This window comes from Leptodactylus fuscus, chromosome 3 (genome assembly GCF_031893055.1).
Source record: "Leptodactylus fuscus isolate aLepFus1 chromosome 3, aLepFus1.hap2, whole genome shotgun sequence".
NCBI lineage: Eukaryota > Metazoa > Chordata > Amphibia > Anura > Leptodactylidae > Leptodactylus > Leptodactylus fuscus.
In genome coordinates, this window is record NC_134267.1 from 121,260,731 (window position 1) to 121,284,847 (window position 24,117).

Genomic DNA, 24,117 nt, shown 5'->3' on the forward strand with positions numbered 1-24,117 from the left:
AAGAAAACCAGGAATATCTACCGAGAAGAATTCTAAAGGTAGGAGAAGAGTAGCCTTTCTAAAGCCTATACTGACATGGTGTGGAATATCGGATTCTAATGATAGAATCCCTTTAATAGCACTAACAGACCTTTTCTTTAAAAAAAACCCAAAAAAAACAAACTTTTTTTTGCCTGGAAAACCCCTTTAACCCAGCTGAGTTTGTATGTGTCTCAATTTGGAGAAGGGAATAAGCTGCTGCTGACATCTCTTATGGCAGCTTAGCTTCCTTAGGGGCAAAATAATTGGCATTGGTAAAATCCAGCATACCTGGCCATTCTCTCTTCTTTCAGCAGAGTTGGGAAACTGATTCTCAGAGGGTCCCGCTCACATTTCTCTAATGTTTTGGTCACCTCTATAGCACAGTTCTGCAAGAATTGTACAGCTCCTCTTGCCATTCAGCATACACTATAGTGTCAACAAAATGGGGCACTGACTTATTATAGTGAATAACCCCATTATTCTTATTTGGAGTTACTTCCTAGATCACTGCATTTGTCTTCGTTCCTACTCTAGCGCATCAGCTGATTTTCAGCTTCATTTGAGGTCTGCAGTGGATGGTCTTGTTGATGTGACTTATTGCGAGGAAAAGGCAGAGGCACTGGCATGTAAGGTACTGCAAACTCTTCTTTATGGGAAATAATTTTTGTATATGTACTGATTATAATTATATCGCTATGTTTCTGAAAGTATACATTGGACACATTTTGAAAATTCCACTCTGCAATTTCTATTCATGAGCACGTTCATCCAATTTTGTGTAAAAGTAGAGAAAAATACAATAAATAGACAAAATATTTGTTTTGTTTTTTGTAAACCAGCACTGCAATTTTTTTGTTTCAAAGTGTTTATTGAGAAAAACCTCCAAAATAACTCAAGCAGTGGAAAACCAACAAATCACATCTAGTAATACTGTGGTCAAGATCATCCGTGGTAAAAAAAAAAAATCACCGCAGTGTCTGGAAAACAATTACTACTACTAAGGTCTGTTTCTCCTGGGGACACCTCTGATTCCGGAAGCCGGAATTCTAGGAAGTCGATATTCTCTTTCTTTTTTCAGACCAATGTGTCTCCATGTGGTCAGAGCCTCCTGCAATGGACCCCGTGATTGCTAGGTTCTCCCAGGCTGCTTTTTGCCGTTAGCAGACTATGGCTCACTTAGAGAGTCTTTGAGGCATATTCTGGGTCAAATTGCTCCAGAAGGTTCTCTCCAATGAAGCCCCCCTCTAGGATAACCAGCTGTTCGTCTCTTAAATCCTGAACGCTTCCAAGTACCTATGCGATGCTTCCGTTGGCAATCCTCCATACTGTTTGGATCTGTTTGTAGAACCCTGACTCCTCCTCTTGTGGACAAACAGGGTCGGCTTTTTGGCAAGGGCTTAGATAAGCTCATCTCTGAAACTACAGGGGGAAAAAGCTCTTTCCTCCCCCAGAGGTGTCCACCCTGACAACCACTCCAGTCATTTTCAGCAGTTTCTAAGGTCTTCACCCCCTCAGGGATCCTTTTGTAGGGGGATAGCTTCTCTCCTTCTGGGAGAACAGGCTTGCAAGGGTCAAGAGGTGGTGTCGATCAGCAACTCCATTGAGTTCTCTTCCCTTCCAAACTGAAGATTTTTTTTCGTCCACTTTGCCTTCTTCCCCTTCTTGAGCGGCCTTCTGCTTTCTTCAGCGGCAGGGCAACATTGTCTGTGTCCTGACTGACATTGTCTTACTGTCTTTCTGCCCAGACCCGAAGAACCCACGTGAGTGCTCCCTTCATTGCCTGGATGTGATATGGCCAGTCTGGGTCTTTGTGGGGTTTTTTACTGAACCCGTTCAGTAAGAGCATGGATGTATCCATCACCAGATGAATTCTGACTGCTATCAGGGAGACCTATCATCTCAAGGCTAGGATGCCGCCCCTCTGTTTGACTGCTCACTCCACAGGAGCTTCGACCGCCCAGATCTGCAAGAGTGCCACCTGGGCCTATGTCCACACTTTCACCAAGTTTTACCAGGTCCATTCTGTGGCTTCTGCCGATGCCAGTTTGGGTCATAAGGTTCTGCAATTGGATATCTACTAGGATGCTTGCATGGCTGTGTAATTCCCACCTCCTGAGACTGCTTTCTGACATCACATCCTTCCTACTAATATTATAAAGGATGTTTGTGTCTTTGTTCCTCAATCACGCAAAAACGTCTGAACGGATTTGAATGAAATTCAGCACCTAGATAGATTGTAAGCTCAATTAAAATATAGGCTACTTTTTATCACTGTAAATGACATGGCTTCGCGACAGTTATGAATTTATGGTTACATACTATATTACACCGTTCTTATCTGAGCTTCTGAGAAAGCCAGGGCTGTTAGTTCTCTGTGTAAACACACACTAACCCTCAGTGTACATGCATTTGCATATTATCTGATCTAGTCCAAGCACTGCAGACAAGCTGACATGGCCAAACACCTTCAATCCAAATTGGCAGTTTGTCAATTTTAAGCATGTCGGGGAAAAAGAAAATCTAATTTGTCACAAACAACGAGAGCTATGAAGGAGCCAGAAGTCACAAAGTTCTCCTCAAGCGGACCTGACGGGGATCATCGACGCCAAAAACACATGCATTATATGCCGTTGCATAATTGAGGTTATCTCAATCTATGTACCAAATTTCATCCAAATCCGTTCAGCCGTTTTTGTGTGATCGAGTAACAAACAACCAAACTTGTAAATTTATAATAATAGTAGGTTTATTTATTTCTTTTACAATGAAGGGTTACACAATCAGAAAATGTGAAGTTTTTATGGCTAAATCTTGTTTATAATTTTCAAAATAGTCCTCATCCACAAAATTCATCCATTTCATATTTCAGCTGGCTTCTGACTCTGTGATAAATGAGATCAGCTTGGCAAGGGGAGTCCTGACTTTCAAAATCAACAGGTCTTTATTGGTAAAGGTGAGTTTTCTAAATCGTTTAAAACCTAGAATGTAGATGGTAAGTGTATGCTATAATCGTCTCTGTATTGTTCTTATTTTAGAAAGTTCTTCACCAAATAAAGCAAGATGGCTCCAGTTATGGATTTACCTCTGAGCTTTTGTCAGGCTTCCCAAAAGGTTTAACGCTAGTAGAATACAGGTATGTGCCACATTTGTACCAATATAGAGGTTGTTTCATGCAGAATTCTTAAACGTTAGATTGTGTTGCTACAACAGGGAACAATAGAGTAAATTGTGATTTGGTTCGAACAAATCTGCAGGTCATAGACTACATAAATTGGAATTATTTGTGGATGACATTAATTTTGTGATAACTAAACCTCTCTTTAAAAAGAGAAATTAATAAAATAACTGCATTTGGTGCAGATTCAAATTATAAATTAAATACCAATAAATCTCAAATACTCAGTTCAGATCAATGGCAAACCTCTAAATCTTATTTGGGCATACGACTTTGCTTTCATTTGACTAATCTAGTTGAAACCAACTTTTACCCCTTTCTGGCCTCCTTATGATCTGAATTGTCCCATAAGTGTAAAATAGAGGCTACTTGGATGTGACTTCTATGTTAAATAGATCAAAGGAAAAGGGAGAATTAGGTGTTCCTAATTTATACATGTATAATAAAGCTATTAAACTTGGGGGTATTGGAGCTTGGTGTTCTTACTTTGACACTTACGTTTAATGCTTCTGGCCTATCCTATAAAACCTAATCTTCCCTACCCAACTATACATGCAACAATAGAAGCATGGGTATCATTAATTGCTAAAGTACATAACACTGTTGCATTACTACATTTTCTATACCCATTGAAATTTTAGAATATCTTATACCTAATATCTCTTTATCCATGTGGAAAAGAAAGGGAATTCGCACATTGTCAGACAAAATTATTTCCCTCCTACAAATAAGAGATAAATATGCACTTAGTGAGTTCCTTACTTATTTTCAAATAATGACTTATATCCAAAGATCCTCCGCACATGAGAGCTCTTTTCCTACTGTAATCCATGATTACATCTTTTCTGGAGTAAAGATATCTGGTTATACCACTCAATGGTTTTATGGTATTTCTTGGAAAACTTGGCACATATAAAAAGGACACCTTTATCTAACTGAATTATTTTAATCAGGTATTCCCCAAGTCCTAGTGGAATTTAGCATGTAAATGGACAGTGAGATCTTAACTTTCTGCCGCATTGATTGAAACCCACCTAAAATGACTTACAAGGTGGGATTACAGTATATCCCCTAGAAACTGAGGAAAATTTTGCTCAGGTCTTCTATCATTGGTTGTAGAAATTATGGGGGAATATAGATTCATTGTACTGTATATTTTGGAGCTGTCCAATTCTGAATTTTGGAAAGATTTTTTTTTTTTTAATTACTTGGGCAGTTGGCCATTTTTACTTCTGGGGCTAGATGAATATACACTTAAATATAGATCATTGGTGGGACATTTATTTCTCTGTGCGAAACTACTGGCGGCTCGGAAGTGAAGATACCAAAGTACTCCAACTTAGTTCTCGCTGTTGGATATTATGACAGAACACTGCATTTATGAAAAGATGTTTGTTATAAAAAATAATAGGCTTTGAATCTTCTTAGACATGTAGGACTTTGTGTCCCTGCAAAAAAAAAAAAAAAGTTTTCCAGGCCGCATACGAACACCTGCGGTCACCTTTAAAGACCCATTCAAATGAATGTTTTTTACAGCTGACCACCGGCAAGCCGTCCCCTGTCCAGTTTCCCCGGGGTTTACGACGTAAACCCCGGGGCGGACAGTGGCGGTGATGTGAACCCAGCCTAAATAAGTATTCTGAATAGTAATTGTCTCAAGTCCAACGTAGTTCATCATAATAAGAACTTGATTCTTGTTTCTTTTGCAGTTCACCCAATATTGCCAAAAAATTTCATGTTGGCCATCTGCGCTCCACAATAATAGGTGAGATATTACATATTTGGTGGTTTATGATTCATTTGTTTAATTCTTGTTTATTCCGTGTTCTTTAAAGGATCTTTTATAATATTTAAGTGGTTTATTAGAGTAGAGGTTGCTGCTCAGATTCTGACTACAGTCTGACACGCAATAGAACACATGGTGAGAAAGTGGCAGTTTATAGCCAGATTTTGAGTTCTTTTTTTTTACCGTTAGTAAAAACGGAGTCTCCATCATGGGGCCCAAACATTAGCTGAGATAAAAAAAAAACAAAAACAAAAAAACACCACCCCTAACAGATTGGCAAAGATGACATGTATTACTGAAACATAACATATATATATATATATATATATATATATATATATATATATATATATATAATGTGTTATGTTTCAGTAATACATGTCATCTTTGCCAATCTGTTAGGGGTGGTGTGTTTTTGTTTTTGTTTTGTTTTTTATCTCAGCTAATGTTTGGGCCCCATGATGGAGACTCCATGTTTACTAACTGTAAAAAAAAAAAAAAAAAAAAAAATTGTAATTGTAGTTGTAATGTTGCTGCTTGTCATGCTGACCTGCAAAATATAGGTAATATATCATTTTTGCCGCATAGTGAAGGCTGTAAAAACCAAACCCATATAAATATGGCACAAATACAGTTTTTCTCTAATTCCTCTCCATTCCATTTTTTCTCCAGCTTACTAGTACATCATACGGAATGTTAAATTGGCTCCATAGCCAATGCTCCGAAACGCGTAGGCTTTGGTCTACCGACCCCACCGCCACTAATGTAATTTTAACCAGCTGTATGCTAAAAAAAAATAATAAAAGCTAAGTTTTATTAAGAACAACTTTGGAGTCTGTACTCGTGCTGGGAGACACCATTTGCAATGTTACATGGTACCATTATGAAGTAGTTTGCCCTACAAAAAAATAAGCCGCCCTAATAATAATATTATTATTGCTAATAATAATATTAACTTTGTATAGTGCCAACATATTCCGCAGCACTTACAAATGACGCTAGGTTCACACCTGCGTTCAGGGTCTCCGTTCTGTGGTTTTCGTCTTCTGCATGCCAGAAGACGGAAACCACAGACCGGGTCTGGCCGTGAGCGGCGGTGAGCGTTTTATGCTCTCCGCCGCAAAACCAGTTTTTTTTAATACGGACACAGAGTACTGCATGTCCGACTCTGTGTCCGGATTATAAAACCCGGTTTCGCGGCGGAGAGCATAAAACGCTCACCACCGCTCACGGCCGGACAGCTTTCTCACCCATTCAAATGAATGGGTGAGAGACTCCTGCAGGTTTCCATCTCCTGCTCTGTTTTATGCAGGAAACGGAAACCTGCAGTATGGAGAGCAGAACGCTGATGTGAACGAGCCCTTAGAGGATAAATGAACAGGCAGTATTTGTCATTAGTGTGACAAAGAAATTAACTTCTCAAACAATAGTAGTGAGAACCCTGGTTGCAAGAGCTTACGCTCTATGGCTGGTCTTACACGGCCGTAATGTAAGTCTGCAAATGGTCCACAATTGGCGGTTTTCAATTGCAGACACATTATATTCAATGCGGCCTCTTACACCACCAGATATTTTATCCGTGGTGTTCCGGGCCGCAACCATGGTCCACACTTTATAGAGCAGGGCTGCAAAGGCCGTGAATTCACAGCACTGCACGGACTCTCCCATAGGACTCTGTGGGCGAGTGCGGCAGTTCACGGGTGTCTGCGGTGTCTGTTGATGATCAGCAACTTGTAGATTATAAAATCATTACGGCCGTGTAAGACCAGCCTAAGAGGAAATAAGTAGACACAAGAGGTATGAGGGCTTGTTTGGTATAATGGTCCAGACTTTTTTTTTTTTTTTTTCTGTACATTCTGCATTTATTGGAAATTTCACAGTAAAAAATAAAGCATCCATATAAGTTACATTAGATATCAAAATAGCAGCATAGGATGGGTTGAGGGAGGTTGTTTTCAGTAGTGAGGTTCTGACAGCATGTTTGAAGGAGGAGGGAAAGATTACAGTTTTAGTAAAGTAAATTTTATGTGTTGTATTTTAATAAGGTGAATGGAAAACGTTATGGCTTTTGGAAGGAATGGAATAAAAACAAAAACAGAAAATCGTAAAATGGCTGTGACAGGAAGGGTTTACAATTTAATGTATACTTTCAAGTTTTTCAAGTGTCCATCTGAAATCTAGCCGTGATGCTACTATGAACAAAGCCTGGTGCCTTATTGTTTTTAGTGATCTGCACTAGCTATGCTATGGTGTGTGGGCCGTCTGCATATCAGTCAGTGCAGCCTTTTGATAGCTTGACTTTTATGTTTCACACTACTTTCTTTTTGATTTGACAGCAATTCCATTACACCTTTTAGTATGCAGCCCCTTGCCTCATATGATAGAGATAAAAAAAAACAAGAGGAACAGGGACAGTTATTAGTAGTGTCCCTGTAATAACATTTGGAAACCAGAGTCTGAGCACTTTTTTTTTGTTTGTTTGTTCTTTCAGGAAATTTTATAGCAAACCTCAAGGAGGCTGCTGGAAATAAAGTTTTAAGAGTGAACTACTTAGGTGACTGGGGCCTGCAGTTTGGTAAGATATATTATACAGATGAAACATTCCATCTGCATATGTATGTTTTAATGATATTCCTAATCTGGTAAAATAAAAAAAACAAGTGTAGCTAATGCCTTTTGTCGCTCCCACTCCTTCTTCTTCTTCTCTTTTTTTTTTTTTTTTAACTAATTTTTATTGAATAAAATTTTCACAAAGGAAGTATGAAACCGATACAACAGAGCGAGGGTTATATCTTGCTGCCAAGCAATATTGCGAACAATAAAACATACACCGTAAATAATATCAATGGTAAAAACAGGAAGGAAGGAGATGGAAGATTCATGAGGGAGATCCATTGGCAGAAGACTTGCAAAATACATGAGACCCAAGGATCCAGATAGCCTCCACCGTGTTGTTAATGGGAAGAATAAGTTCACATAGCAGGCAAACAAAGCAGCATTTCTAAAGCAATATTTTTAGGAAACGTCTTCAATTTACATAAGTTACCAGTATAGATAGGATTCTTGAGATTGGACAACCCCTTTAGACACCCTTGATAAAGGGGAACCAAAGTCCCCTAAACGTGTTGTGAGTTTGTTTGATTTTTAAAATAAAATTGGGAAAGGGTTAATGGCATGGCTGTTGAAGCCGAGGTTCTGAGGCTTCATGGGTTTTTTTTGAGCTGATCATCCAGACAATGCTCAAGGCTCGGAAGCCTGAATCCACAAAGATCTATCATTGCACTTGGAAGGCCTACATTCAGTGGTGCAAGTGTCACAGTTTCAATTTGCTTTTATTTTCCATCCCTAGAATCCTGGCTTTCCTCCAATCGGGTCTGCACCAAGATTGTGGCCTGTCTTTTCTGGGGGGCAGGTCTCTGCCTTTTCCATTCTTTTCCAGAAGACCCTGGCCGCTCGGTGTCAGATGCAGATGTCCTGCAGGGTGTGACGCACTGTACTTCTCCCTACTGTCCTCTTGTGGAACCTTGGGGTCTTAACCTAGTCATCAAGGTGCTTCAGGCTATCCCCTTTAAGCCGCTGTGAGAGATTTCTCTTTGTCGTCTTTCTGCAGGGTCTCTGAGCTGGCTGCTGTTTCGGAAGCCTCCTATTTTTATTCTCAACAAGGTCGTTCTCTGTCCTCCTCCATCTTTTCTTCCCAAGATTGATTCAATAGGGAATAAATTTAAGAAATTCCAATAGGGAATAAATGTCATTAATAGGATTTCTCTCTCTTCTCTCTTTCAACTAAAAACATTATTAGTAAATTTACATTACATGCAACAAAAAAAATCTATATGTAGATAAATAAACTTAATATTAAATAATTTCCATATCTATTTCCTAGGACTTTTGGGCGCTGGTTTTAGCAAGTTTGGTTGTGAAGAAAAGCTCAACGCTAATGCTCTACAGCATCTTTTTGATGTAGGTCTTACTTATGGCTATGGCTTTAAAATGATGGATTTATTTTGATGCATAAATGGTGTAGCAGTTACCACAATTCTTATTAGAATATTATCTTTATTTTGTCATGATGTTTTGTATTTCATATTTAATGCATAGGTATATGTGAAAGTCAATGCAGCAGCAGAAAAAGATGAAGAAATGAAACAGTCAGCCCATGAATTTATGAAAAAACTTGAGACTGGACATCAACAAGCCCTTTCTCTATGGACCCATTTTAGGGGGTTGAGTATTGCAGAATATGCTAAAGTCTATAAGGTACAGTATATATTTATTATAACACAACACACATCCTAACCTAAATGAATGGTCTGGCTTAATGAATGAATTAAAGGGATTTTTTCATCTCCCTTTTTCAGCAGCTTTGCCTGTTGTCTTTACGTCTCACTTCTTGTCCCCCCCCCTCCTCCCAGCTTGCTGAACAGGACACTGTGAAGTATCACAATACTTATTAGAAATTTAATATAAATGCAGATCAGATAACATGCACATCTTCTAGAGAAAGGACTCCGTGTTATCTGTGTGTTTATGCCTCTATCCTCTGAATATTCCATATTTAAGATTGGGTGTCCCAAAGTCTAGCTCTGCATACCGCAGCCCTGCTCTTATGCTTGAGTGGGTAGAGTAAAAAATACAAATTGCAAAATAAATATTCAGAAATTGGCACAGAAAGTCTCAAATCCCTATTTTGCAACTTTTACAACGTGAGAATTGTGCTCAATATAAGACCTGAACAACGTGACTGTTTGTGTATTATTAGTTTCTTTGATTCTTAAGTCCTACTCCCTGTCTTTTACGCCCCTCCCACCTGTAGTACAATGTACACAAACAGACTGAAAAGGGTCTACAATGGTTAATAAATGAGATACGCTATTTGTACCAAAATAATAGGATTTTCACTAGTAAATCTACCCATCTGTGTTTGTCTATAATTGTGGCTTAGGCCAGGGCTTCATAGCAATATTAGTTGCACAACGGGAGTTTTGACCATAGACCACCACATATATGCATTGCAACCCTGTGAGTACTCCAGTTGCGAACCATAGGATGATATGTCAGTCATTTATGACATGGTCCCAATCTAAAGCTTACCATGTAGCTCTAGCCTTAGATACATTTTCTTATTAATCAGTGCAAAATCCAGGTATTTCTAAAGGGATCGCTAACTTTATTCATACAGTATTTAGGGGTTTTTTAAATAATTTTCAATGTGAATAGCATCAAATATCTGTAAAAGCACTTTCTTCTGGTACAGTTTGTACTTTGAATACATTAATACGTGATTATTTCACATTCAATCATTTTTCTATTGCAGCGGCTTGGTGTACAATTTGATGAATATTCTGGCGAGTCCTTTTATAGGGAAAGATCACAAGATGTCCTAAACCTTTTGCGGAGTAAAAACATCCTTAAAATTACCAAGTAAGCTTTGCTATAAAAAATTTTTGTTCAAGTTTATTTTTTGGATTTTATTGCACATAAAGAAATATTTAGTTTTTGTAGTAGTCTTATGGCAATTTGATCTACAGTGTTGGAGTTTTGTCCAGTAATCTGATATTTATGTCATATCGCAGCATTATAATGCAACTTGTGATGGCAGTGTCTAATAAAGTTGAACAAATCTAATGGTCGTAGCGCTGATTTTTATATGAATTGTACATTAAAGTGTATCTACACTTATGAAACAACATTCATCAAGGAGTAGCTAAGGTGAATAAAAGAAATCTTATATTATGTGTTATGAAGGAAATATGATTCCTTCTCCATTCATCAAACCGAGTTACCCTTAACATATTAGATTGAGGGGAGGAGGAGGAGGTTGCTGCTGAGTCAGGGAGCTTTACTGAGTCTTCAAGGTTCGCAATAGCGTTCGGCTCTCTATCATTAGAGTCCGCGGGGAAGCGAAAGACTGAGGACCTGTCCAAGGAAACCGCATAGACTATAATCGTCCTCCTTGCAGTACTATTCTCTCTGCTGATTTTAGGTGGAATATAATGTGAACCTAGCATAACACTTTATCATTGCACAGAATAAGGCAATAAATCAATTTACTTCTCCTCCCCTCTCCATAGAGTTCTTTATGTGAGCTGAATGCAGCCTCTACGTAAGCAAACAGCCTGAATGAACATGAGAAGGAGGTCAGCCCAATAAGTGGAGAAGGAACAAATTTTTTATTAAAAATCTATTGCAAAATTCTTTATTTCATAGTAATTTCTCTTTTTAAACTGTAATTTTATTTGAGTTTTTTATAAAAGTTTTGAATACAAACTGTGAGATAATTTAAATAGAGATGAGCGAACACTATATTCAAAACTCCCGTTTCAAATAGCACGCACCCATAGGAATGAATGGACGTAGTCGGCACACAGGGGGTTAAGCTGCCGGCAAGGTCTGCGTGCCGGCCGGCTCCATTCATTCCTATGGGTGCGTGCTATTCGAAACGGCCGTTTCGAACAGTGTTCGCTCATCTCTAAATCTAAACAAAATACAAAGAGAGTCAGAAAAGATTCTAATTCGCTCCGATGCCTGAACAATAAGAACTATCCAGAGAATAAGCCTTTTTTTTTCTCAGAGAATATAATAATAATTTTTAAGACCTTGTCTTATTTACGGAGAAATACAGTATTTATAAGTAAACTCCATGAATTAATTCATATGGCATGTAATAATGGGCACTAATAATAACTCGTCTTTTTATTGCAGAGAAGGTACAGGAGTAGTAGACCTGACAGAAAAAGACGACTTGTCAGCCTATTCAACAGTGATGCGTAGTGATGGGACAACGCTGTATATTACAAGGTATGGAGATTTCCGCAGGATTTCTTTAACCCCTTCCCGACATGCGCCGTAATAGTACGGCGCATGTCGGGTCTGTAACTATGGCGACCGCCCGGGAGCCGGGCGGCCGCCATAGCCGCCAGGTGTCCACTGCTTTAAGCAGTAGACAACCGGCTCTAATGCCTCCGATCGGTCCCCGGACCGATCGGAGGCATTAACCCCTCCGGCGCCGCGGCCAAAGGCGCCCGGAGGCGCCATTTTCCCGGCGGCGCATGGGCGCCGCCATTTTGGCCGGGATCGCCGGCTCCTGGAGCATGCTCCAGGGCTGATGTCCCATTGCCATGACAGGCTTGTCTGCAAATCCTCTCTTTTGCAGGCTGGTCTATGCAGCCTGCAAAAGAAAGAATGCTTTTTTGCAATGCATTGCAATGCATTAGCATTGTAATGCATTGCATTAGTGATCAGACCCCCTGGGGTTCAACACCCCTAGGGGGTCTAATAAATGCAAAAAAAAAAAAAAAGTTAAAAAAAATATAAAAAGAATTAAAAGTTCAAATCACCCCCCTTTCCCTAGAACACATATAAAAGTAGTTAAAAACTGTGAAACATATACATGTTAGGTATCCCCAAGTCCGAAATCGCCCGCTCTACAAATCTATAAAAATAATTTTCCAGTTCGGTAAACGCTGTAGCGGGAAAAATAGTCGAAAGTGCCAAACCGCCGTTTTTTCACTGTTTTGATTCTGATAAAAATTTGAATAAAAAGTGATCAAAGCAATAACATTTCCCCAAAATGGTAGAACTAAAAAGTACACCCGGCCCCGCAAAAAAAGACGCCCTATGCATCCCCGTACACTTATGTATAAAAAAGTTACGGCCGTCGGAATATGGCGACTTTTAGAAAAAAAAATTTTTAACACAGTTTTGGAATTTTTTTTAGGGGTCAAAATGTAAATAAAACCATATAAATTTGGTATCCCTGGAACCGTACCGAAACACAGAATATAGGGGACATGTCATTTTGGCTGCACAGTGAACGCCGTAAAACCAAAGCCCGTAAGAAAGTCGCAGAAATGCATTTTTTCTTCAAATCCACCCCATTCTGAATTTTTTTCCTGCTTCCCAGTACATTATATGAAATAATTAATGGTAGCATCATGAAGAAAAATTTGTCCCGCAAAAATTAAGACCTCATATGGCTCTGGGAGCAGAGAAATAAAAAAGTTATGTGGTTTAGAAGGAGGGGAGTGAAAAACGAAAATCAAAAAATGCCATCAGCGGGAAGGGGTTAATCTCTTAGCGACACCTGCCGTACTCTTACAGCACTGCAGCGAGTGAGTTTGCACAATAAAGGTATCATGTTACTTATGCTGTACACCAAATAATTTGAAAGGTAAAAAGCTATGTCAGAATTGATATGTTTTCTTTTTCAATCCACCAAGAAAGATATTTTAAAATTTTATCAATAAGTTATAGACTCCCAAATATGCATATCCTCTTGTACATAAAATCAAACCCTCATATAGCTACATCACCGGAGAAATAAAAAAAAATAAAGTTGTATAACATATGGAAAAAGAAGTGAAGAGAAAAAATGAGGCAGTGGCAAAAGAAATTTTTTTTATGCAAAATAAAATATAACTTTTAATGTGTTTTTGTTAAAATATATTCACAATCAAGTATTATAGTTAAAATGTTAAAAGATAAGAAGTCCCAAGGGATGATCAATCCTATTATACTTTAAGTCCCGAATATTTGACTGCTCTCAGTGTTATAATGTTCTATAGGTGTGATTTAAAATATATCTATATAATGATACTCATACCATTATATATGCACTATCTTCGAAAAGCTTTTCAGAGCACACAGCCACTGTGGTGAATTAAAACTCCTGTAGGCCTGAACGTAGAGCAGCATTTAGTGTGGAATTTTAAAGAGGTCCTTTCATGTCTTTGGGCACCTGCGGTTTTATATACCACTAGAAAGAGGACAGTGCGCTGAATTCACGATCTGTGCCCCAGGTGAAGAGCTATCAGTGCCGATACCGTAGCTCTTCACTGTCAGAAGGGCGTTCCTGACAGTCAGTCAGGAATGTCCTTCACAGCTGCACCTATAGCACTGTACTGTGAGACCGGGGAGGAAAGGCTACGTCCCCTCCTCAAGGTACCCTTTCTCACTATAGGCACTGCTGTGAGAAAGGGCGTTCCTGACAGTTTAGAGCTACGGTACCAGCACCGATAGCTCTTCACCAGGGGCACAGATCATCTTTATTCATATGCTAATGAGCTTCTAGGTGCATAGAAAGTTGTCAGCCAGCTTACCTCTCCTGTGCTGTGTGTGAGGAGGAGGAGTCAGCAGCAGCAGCCTGTTCTGTATATACAGAGAAACTAATTAGCATATGAATAAAAACAGTTCAATTCAAAATCTATTGAGGCAATTTACATACAAAAGGTATGTATGGAATAACCTTTCTAAAGGCTATGCAAGTATGTGATTAGTTAAAAATGACTTTTTCCAATGATAGAGCCCCTTTAAACTTGTTGACCACTTATTGATGTTATGCACTGCTTTCTTATTTCCAGAGACATAGCTGCTGCAATTGATAGAATGGAGAAATACAACTTTGATGAAATGGTGTATGTGGTATGTATTTTGTTTTTGAGAAAACTAATTGATTTAACCATCTCAGAGAGAAGCGCAAACCACAGATAGAACATGCTAAGTAGAAATTTCTAAAAATCTGCAGGATGTGAGGAATTCATAAATGCCACACACACATACACTATATATATATATATATATATATATATATATATATATACATATATATATATATATATATATATATATATATATATAGTGCAAATGTTAAAGAAACGCCAAAATGGCAGAGACATAGCAAGGAAATTAAATAGGGCTTACATAAGAATATACCGTAAGTTTCTATTTCCCTATAAAAATTGTAACTTTAATAAATAGTCTCTATACTTAACTAATGTGATAACAAGGGCTGGTTTCAGATTGGAGCAACACGGCCACTTTATTGCTCATAAATTATGTACGCAGCCTCTGAAGTTCCTGCAGTTCATCATTACTGGTGTTTAAGATTAGTCATAATTCTACATCTGATGACCTACTGGATGTCCAAATACCTGCTATTATGCCCGTCTGAAAGCTGCCAAAAACTGGGATTTTATATGGTGACATTGAATGGGTTGCGATTAGAGATGAGCGAACACTAAAATGTTCGAGGTTCGAAATTCGATTCGAACAGCCGCTCAATGTTCGTGTGTTCGAACGGGTTTCGAACCCCATTATAGTCTATGGGGAACAGATACTCGTTAAGGGGGAAACCCAAATCCGTGTCTGGAGGGTCACCAAGTCCACTATGACACCCCAGGAAATGATGCCAACACCTCTGGAATGACACTAGGACAGCAGGGGAAGCATGTCTGGGGGCATCTAACACACCAAAGACCCTCTATTACCCCAACATCACTGCCTAACAACTACACACTTTACACACTCAATACCACCTCTCTGACAGTAGGAAAACACCTTGAAACATGTGTATTTGGCACTTGCAGTGAGGAGAGCTTGTCACCAGCAGTGAATTTGGCCCTTGTAGTAAGTTGAGGTTGGCACCAACATTTGTTTTGAAAATCAGGGTGGATTGAGCCTCTAACCAGCAGAGTTGGGGCAAATTCATGGTGGAGGGAGCCTCTAAAAACCCCAGTTTGGACCAATTCATGGTGGAGGGAGCCTCTAAAAACCCCTGTTTGGACCAATTCATGGTGGAGGGAGCCTCTAAAAACCCCAGTTTGGACCAATTCATGGTGGAGGGAGCCTCTAAAAACCCCAGTTTGGACCAATTCATGGTGGAGGGAGCCTCTAAACAGCCCAGTTTGGGCAAATTCATGGTGGAGGGAGCCTCTAAACAGCCCAGTTTGGGCAAATTCATGGTGGAGGGAGCCTCTAACCAGCAGAGTTGTGGGAAAGCAGGGTGGAGGGAGCCTCTAACCAGCAGAGTTGTGGGAAAGCAGGGTGGAGGGAGCCTCTAACCAGCAGAGTTGTGGGAAAGCAGGGTGGAGGGAGCCTCTAACCAGCAGAGTTGGTGGAAATCAGGGTGGAGGGAGCCTCTAACCAGCAGAGTTGGGGGAAATCAGGGTGGAGGGAGCCTAGTATTAGCAGAATTGTGCAACGCTTATGGTGGATGAGTATGAGGATGCGGAGGAATTGGAGAGGTTGAGCACAGACATGAGTTTCATGTTGGGGTGCTTTACACAGGTGGGCACAAAAATGAAGGCTCTATCCAGTGGTGGTTCATTTTTATCAAAGTGAGCCGGTCGGCACTCTCAGCTGACAGACGGGTGCGCTTGTCAGTGATGATGCCACCGGCTGCACTGAACACCCTCTCAGATAGGACGCTGGCGGCAGGACAGGACAGCACCTCCAAGGCATATAGGGCAAGTTCAAGCCACAGGTCCAACTTCGACACCCAATACGTGTAGGGCGCAGAGGGGTCGGAGAGGACAGGGCTGTGGTCGGAAAGGTATTCCCGCAACATGCGCCTATACTTCTCACGCCTGGTGACACTAGAACCCTCCGTGGCGGCACTTTGGCGAGGGGGTGCCATCAAGGTGTCCCAGACCTTAGACAGTGTGCCCCTCGTTTGTGTGGACCGGTGAGAACTTGGTTGCCTACTGGAGGAACTGCCCTCCCTGCCGCCTTCGTCACATGCTGGAAACATCTCCATCATATTCTGCACCAATTGCCTGTGGCAAACATTGATGCGATTGGCCCTCCCCTCTACCGGAATAAAAGACGAGATGTTGTTTTTATACCGGGGGTCAAGGATAGCAAAGATCCAGTACTGGTTGTCCTCCATGATTTTGACAATACGCTTGTCGGTTGTAAAGCACCCCAACATGAACTCAGCCATGTCTGCCACAGTGTTAGTTGGCATGACTCCTCTGGCCCCACCAGAAAGTTCAATCTCCATTTCCTCCTCATCCTCCATGTCTACCCATCCGCGCTGCAACAATGGGACGATTCGAAGTTGCCCGGAAGCCTCCTGTATCACCATCACATCATCGGACAACTCTTCTTCCTCCTCCTCCTCCATTAAACGCAGTGAAGCGGACAGATGTGTGGACCTACTCTCCAGCTGTGACGGATCGGATTCTATCCCTAACTCCTCTGTGTGATCTGAGTTATCCCTGATGTCAATCAGGGATTCTCTCAGAACACACAAGAGCGGGATTGTAAGGCTCACCATCGCATCCTCAGAGCTCACCCTCCTTGTGGACTCCTCAAAGACCCGTAGGATGTCACAAAGGTCTCTCATCCATGGCCACTCATGGATGTGAAACTGAGGCAGCTGACTTTGTGGCACCCTAGGGTTTTGTAGCTGGTATTCCATCAAAGGTCTCTGCTGCTCAACCACTCTATTCAACATCTGAAACGTTGAGTTCCAGCGTGTGGGGACGTCGCACAAAAGCCGGTGTTGTGGCACATGCAGGCGTTGCTGGAGAGATTTTAAGCTAGCAGCGGCTACTGTCGACTTGCGAAAGTGGGCGCACATGCGCCGCACTTTCACCAGTAGCTCTGGAACATTGGGGTAGCTCTTTAGGAAACGTTGCACCACTAGGTTGAAGACGTGGGCCAGGCATGGAACATGTTGGAGTCCGGCAAGCTCCAGAGCTGCTACCAGGTTCCGGCCGTTATCACAAACGACCATGCCTGGGCCCAGGTGCAGCGGCTCAAACCATATTGCCGTCTCATCGAGGAGGGCATCCCTCACCTCGGAGGCAGTGTGCTGTCTGTCCCCCAAGCTGATCAGCTTCAGCACAGCCTGCTGACGTCTACCAACGCCAGTGCTGCAATGTTTCCAACTCGTAGCTGGGGTCAATCTAACAGCGGAGGAGGAGGCGGTGGCGGAGGAGGAGGCGGAGGAGGAGGCGGTAGAGGAGGAGGAGGAGGGGGGTGTTCTTCTCGTGTCCCTGCCAGGAATGTTAGGCGGGGAGACGAGGTACACCGGGCCAGTTTGGGAAGCAGTCCCAGCCTCAACTACATTCACCCAGTGTGCCGTCAGTGAAATGTAGCGTCCCTGTCCGCATGCACTTGTCCACGCGTCGGTGGTCAAGTGGACCTTTGTGCAAAGCGCGGAACTAAGGGCCCGTCTGATGTTGAGTGACACGTGCTGGTGCAAGGCGGGGACAGCACACCGGGAGAAGTAGTGACGGCTAGGGACGGCATAGCGAGGTGCCGCAGTTGCCATCAGGTCCAGGAAGGCGGGAGTTTCAACAAGCCGGAACGCCAACATCTCCTGGGCCAGCAGTTTAGCGATGTTGGCGTTCAAGGCTTGCGCGTGTGGGTGGTTAGCAGTGTATTTCTGCCGCCGCTCCAATGTCTGAGAGATGGTGGGTTGTTGTAAAGAAGCGCCTGATGGTGCCTTTGATGGTGCAGGAGAAGGAGATAAGACAGGAACAGGGGAGGATGAGGGAGAAGTCAACGAAGTGGCGGAGGCAGATGAAGTGGTGTCCTGGCTCGTCCTCTGGAGTGCATCGCCGGCAGTGGCAGTGGCGTGAACGGCAGGCGGCCTTTGTCCTGCCGTTGCTGCCTGCCACTGATTCCAGTGCTTGGATTCCAAATGACGGCGCATTGAAGTGGTGGACAGGTTGCTCTTCTCAGAGCCCCTAATCAATTTCGAGAGGCAAATTGTGCAGACAACACTATATCTGTCCTCGGCGCATTCCTTGAAAAAACTCCACACCTTCGAGAAACGTGCCCTCGAGGTGGGAGTTTTTCGGGGCTGGGTACGAACTGGAACATCTTGGGAGATTCCGGGTGTGGCCTGGCTTCGCCTAAGCTGCTGACCTCTGCCTCTGCCTCTAGCTACCCTTTTTGGTGCTGCACCTGCCTCAACATCCACACTACTTTCCCCGCTTGACATCCCCCCTGTCCAGGTCGGGTCAGTGTCCTCATCATCCACCACTTCCTCTTCCAACTCCTGTCTCATCTCCTCCTCCCGCACAATGCGCCGGTCAACTGGATGCCCTGACGGCAACTGCGTCACATCATCGTCGATGAGGGTGGGTTGCTGGTCATCCACCACCAAATCGAACGGAGATGGAGGAGACTCTAGTGTTTGAGCATCTGGACACAGATGCTCCTCTATTAGGTTCGTGGAATCGTGACGTGGAGAGGCAGGTTGAGGGACAATGAAAGGAGCCGAGAACAGCTCTGGGGAGCAGGGACAGTTGGGGTTATTGTTCTGTGAAGCTTGGGAATTTTGGGAGGAAGGAGGACAAGACTGTTGGGTAATAGGAGGAGAGGAGGCAGAGTCTGACTGGCTGCTGGACAATGTGCTGTAAGCGTTCTCTGACAGCCATTGCAAGACCTGTTCCTGGTTCTCGGGCCTACTAAGGTTTGTACCCTGCAGTTTAGTTAATGTGGCAAGCAACCCTGGCACTGTGGAGTGGCGCAATGCTTGCTGCCCCACAGGAGTAGGCACGGGACGCCCTGTGGCTTCACTGCTACCTTGCTCCCCAGAACCATTCCCCCGACCTCGTCCACGTCCCTTTCCGGGAGCCTTGCGCATTTTGAATTCCCAGTTAGAAATTGGCACTATATACCAGTAGCAAAAATTGTGGGTGCACGTAACCCCAATATATTCTTTGAATTCCCAGTCAGACAATGGCACTATATACCAGTAGCAAGAAATGAGGGTATTTATAACCCCAATATATTCTTTGAATTCCCAGTCAGACAATGGCACTATATACCAGTAGCAAGAAATGAGGGTATTTATAACCCCAATATATTCTTTGAATTCCCAGTCAGACAATGGCACTATATACCAGTAGCAAGAAATGAGGGTATTTATAACCCCAATATATTCTTTGAATTCCCAGTCAGACAATGGCACTATATACCAGTAGCAAAAATTGTGGGTGCACGTAACCCCAATATATTCTTTGAATTACCAGTCAGACAATGGCACTATATACCAGTAGCAAGAAATGAGGGTATTTGTAACCCCAATATATTCTTTGAATTCCCAGTCAGACAATGGCACTATATACCAGTAGCAAAAATTGTGGGTGCACGTAACCCCAATATATTCTTTGAATTACCAGTCAGAAACTGGCACTATATGGCAGTAGCAAGAAATGAGGGTATTTATAACCCCAATATATTCTTTGAATTCCCAGTCAGACAATGGCACTATATACCAGTAGCAAGAAATGAGGGTATTTGTAACCCCAATATATTCTTTGAATTCCCAGTCAGACAATGGCACTATATACCAGTAGCAAAAATTGTGGGTGCACGTAACCCCAATATATTCTTTGAATTACCAGTCAGAAACTGGCACTATATGGCAGTAGCAAGAAATGAGGGTATTTGTAACCCCAATATATTCTTTGAATTCCCAGTCAGACAATGGCACTATATACCAGTAGCAAGAAATGAGGGTATTTATAACCCCAATATATTCTTTGAATTACCAGTCAGAAACTGGCACTATATGGCAGTAGCAAGAAATGAGGGTATTTGTAACCCCAATATATTCTTTGAATTCCCAGTCAGACAATGGCAGTATATACCAGTAGCAAGAAATGAGGGTATTTATAACCCCAATATATTCTTTGAATTCCCAGTCAGACAATGGCACTATATACCAGTAGCAAGAAATGAGGGTATTTATAACCCCAATATATTCTTTGAATTACTAGTCAGAAACTGGCACTATATGGCAGTAGCAAGAAATGAGGGTATTTGTAACCCCAATATATTCTTTGAATTCCCAGTCAGACAATGGCACTATATACCAGTAGCAAAAATTGTGGGTGCACGTAACCCCAATATATTCTTTGAATTCCCAGTGAGACAATGGCACTACATACCAGTAGCAAAAATTGTGGGTGCACGTAACCCCAATATATTCTTTGAATTCCCAGTCAGACAATGGCATTATATACCAGTAGCAAAAATAGTGGGTGTATATAGCCCCAATTCTATTGCTAGGGGACTTGCAGGGTATTTCTGAGGTGAAGGTGGGGGGGCACACCGTTGGAACGGGGATTTGGGGTGTATATATGGGGTATACGGGAATACACTGTCAGTGTGTTCCATTCAGGATCCTGGGAAAGCTGGGTTGCGGCGATTGAGCCCGTCAGTGCCACGTTACACTGACAAGCTTCTCCCTGGAATTGAAGTTATATGTAAGCCCAATATATTCTTTGAATTCCCAGTGAGACAATGGCACTATATGGCAGTAGCAAAAATAGTGGGTGTATATAGCCCCAATTCTATTGCTAGGGGACTTGCAGGGTATTTCTGGGGTGAAGGAGGGGGGGCACACCGTTGGAACGGGTATCGGGGGTATATATCGGGTATACGGGAATACACTGACAGTGTATTCCATTCAGGATCCTGGGAAAGCTGGGTTGCGGTGATTGAGCCCGTCAGTGCCACGTTACACTGACAAGCTTCTCCCTGGAATTTAGCTCTTACAAGAGCTGTTGGTTGTCTTCTCCTTCCTATCCTAGCCTGTCCCTGCCTACCCAGAATCTAACCCCTAGCTAACTGGACGGAAACCTCCGTCCCCGGTGAATTGCAAGCTCAGAATGACGCGAAGCTGGGCGTCGCTGTTCTTTTAAATTAGAGGTCACATGTTTTCGGCAGCCAATGGGTTTTGCCTACTTTTTTCAACGTCACCGGTGTCGTAGTTCCTGTCCCACCTACCCTGCGCTGTTATTGGAGCAAAAAAGGCACCAGGGAAGGTGGGAGGGGAATCGAGTAATGGCGCACTTTACCACGCGGTGTTCGATTCGATTCGAACATGCCGAACAGCCTAATATTCGATCGAACATGAGTTCGATAGAGCACTGTTCGCTCATCTCTAGTTGCGATGTGTTTTCTGACTGATGAAATTTTTCCTAATTAGACTCCCCCTCCTCCTTTATGCAGCTCCAAGATTCTGCCTGAGGCAGAAGGGGGGAGGACACTTTAGAGCCCCATATCTCAGGATCCGTTAGGGCTATGAAGATGACAATCTCATATTTAGACAAGAGAAGATCATTACGATAGCCCTTACAGATTCGGAGCGATTTGCTGTTAAAAACGCTGTTGGAAATTGAGTTCTGCATTGGGTTCTCTAGTGTTTTCATGATGATCTTTGTACAATCTTAAAAATTAATCCAAGCTCATATTCACAGACCTAACTGATATTGAAAAATCAGTATTAGTGGTAAGGACGTACAACATACGTCCTCCGCTACAAGAGTGCTGCATTGTAATGCACTGCATTAGTGATCAGACCTCTTGGTGTCCAAGACCCATAGGAGGTTTAATAAGTAAAGTATTAAAAATATAAATACATAAATTTAAAAATATAAAACAAATATAAAAAGCATAAAAAATTTTAATTCCCCCCCTTCCCTAGAATACATAAACGTTAAAAAATACTATGAAACGCATACACATTAGGTGTACACGTTTCCGAAACAGTACAAACGTTTATAAAAATATTTTTCCTGTACGGGGAAGAAAAAATCAAAAGTGATAAACCGCCTTTTTTTTTCATAATAAAAGCAATCGACATTCCCCAAGATGGTATAACTAAAAAGTAAATCTGGCCCTGCAAAAAGATGCCAGAATTGTACAGAAACACAGAATACAGGTAGCATGTTGTTTTGGCAGCACAGTGAACCCTGTACAAACGAAGCCTGTAAGAAAATGATACAAATGCACTTTTTCTCCAGTTCCACCCCATTCTAATTTTTTTTGCAGCTTCCCAGTACATTGTACAGAATAATAAATGGTACCAATATGAAAAACCAATTTGTCCTGCAAACACTAAGCCCACATATGGCCCTGTGAATAGAAAATTAAAAACGTTATAGGGTTTGGAAGGCGGGGAGACAAAAGCAAAAATTGAAAAATGCCTCCAGCAGGAAAAGGTTAATGTTGGATGAATGCGTTTCACCAATTCAGAATTTTCTCTTTTTTTGTTTTTTTACTTCTGCAGTTTTACAGTATAACTCCTGCTCAAGCTAAACTATTAGGTACTTTGCTCAAACCCTGAGCAGGAGGCGAAAAACTTTTAGGGGGTTAAGTTGCTGTCTACTTGATTAGATGTACACTATGTTTATTATCATGGCCACTGAATGCTTATTTACCTAACAGAGATGCTTTATAGAAGTAGCTTTGCTTCAGATTATCATTCGTGTGAACTGAAAACTGGTGGTTCTTTTACTTTGATATGTTCAGTAGTTGCAGATGTTAAAAAGCCTATATTATAAAAAAAAAAAAAAATAATAATAATAATCACAATTCGGTGCAGTAGGTCAATGGAAAAGTAAAGGTATATGGAGGTAAATGCCAGTAACCTAGTAATCGGTTTTGAGTCCTGTCTATGACCATGCTTTCTTTACGTTTCTTAATGACATTTGTAACTTGCATTTTGTATTTTCTTATCTTAACTGAAGACAGATAAAAGTCAGCGAATCCATTTTCAGAATTTGTTCAAAATATTGAAGATGCTTGGAAAAGACAAAGTAGATTGGTGAGTATGATGTAATTCTTGTCACTTATCTGGCCTTAGGCATACGATGTAAGCCATTCTTCAGACATATAGATTATCTGACTGTATTTTTGTCAGGAAGCATCAAGAATCAAACAAGTTTTATTGGCACGTCCAAATAGATATTTGTCATTGCCAAAGCTAGTAAATGGGGGAGGGAGTGGTGGGTATAGGGGGGTGTAGGGTGATTTGGGGTATAACAGTCCATGGGGTCTCATCTTCCTCTTAGTTGGTGACAGCTGTATGGGGGTGTGGGTGATTTTGGGGTATAACAGTCCGTGGGGTCTCATCTTCCTCTTAGTTGGTGACAGCTGGACACATATTGGGCAGCGATTTCCACAGTGGTCTCCTCCTCTCCCAGTAGGATGTAGAGTTTCCTCTTCTCGTCTGCAGATGTGAAGTCCGGGATGTGGGCTGAGAGTCTTTTGGAAGTAGATGGCCCTCATAGCTGAGTATTTGGTGCAGTGTAGCAGAAAATGGGCCTCATCTTCTAGGGCCCCCTGGTCACAGTGCTGGCACTCAGTCATTTGCAGTCAGGCGTAGACAAAGAATGCCAGAAGCACCATGCAAAAGATGGATCCAGTGGTGGGCCCAGGCTCTAATACGATATTGGTTTAACATAAGACCCAGTTTTATAGGTCACTAATGTCTATTTTCACACAGAGCAGTTTGTATCAAACAATTACATGAGTACATCAAGAATGTTCTAAAGTCAGATCAATAGGTATCTAGCACTGTAGATACCTGGACACTACCAAAATGGAG

The 24,117-nt window shown here is 41.8% G+C and overlaps 1 protein-coding gene across 1 annotated transcript in view; it reads left to right on the top strand.

The window, feature by feature from the left end:
- Nucleotides 1-24,117, top strand: part of RARS2 (arginyl-tRNA synthetase 2, mitochondrial) — a 45,444-nt gene that overhangs the window by 8,423 nt on the left and 12,904 nt on the right. Inside the window, exons 3-13 of the mRNA XM_075268254.1 lie at nt 556-652; nt 2,891-2,974; nt 3,057-3,154; nt 4,906-4,961; nt 7,474-7,557; nt 8,866-8,942; nt 9,081-9,239; nt 10,297-10,403; nt 11,685-11,780; nt 14,342-14,402; nt 23,258-23,334. Coding sequence (XP_075124355.1) covers nt 556-652; nt 2,891-2,974; nt 3,057-3,154; nt 4,906-4,961; nt 7,474-7,557; nt 8,866-8,942; nt 9,081-9,239; nt 10,297-10,403; nt 11,685-11,780; nt 14,342-14,402; nt 23,258-23,334 — 996 coding nt within the window. The remainder of the gene's footprint in view (nt 1-555; nt 653-2,890; nt 2,975-3,056; nt 3,155-4,905; nt 4,962-7,473; nt 7,558-8,865; nt 8,943-9,080; nt 9,240-10,296; nt 10,404-11,684; nt 11,781-14,341; nt 14,403-23,257; nt 23,335-24,117) is intronic.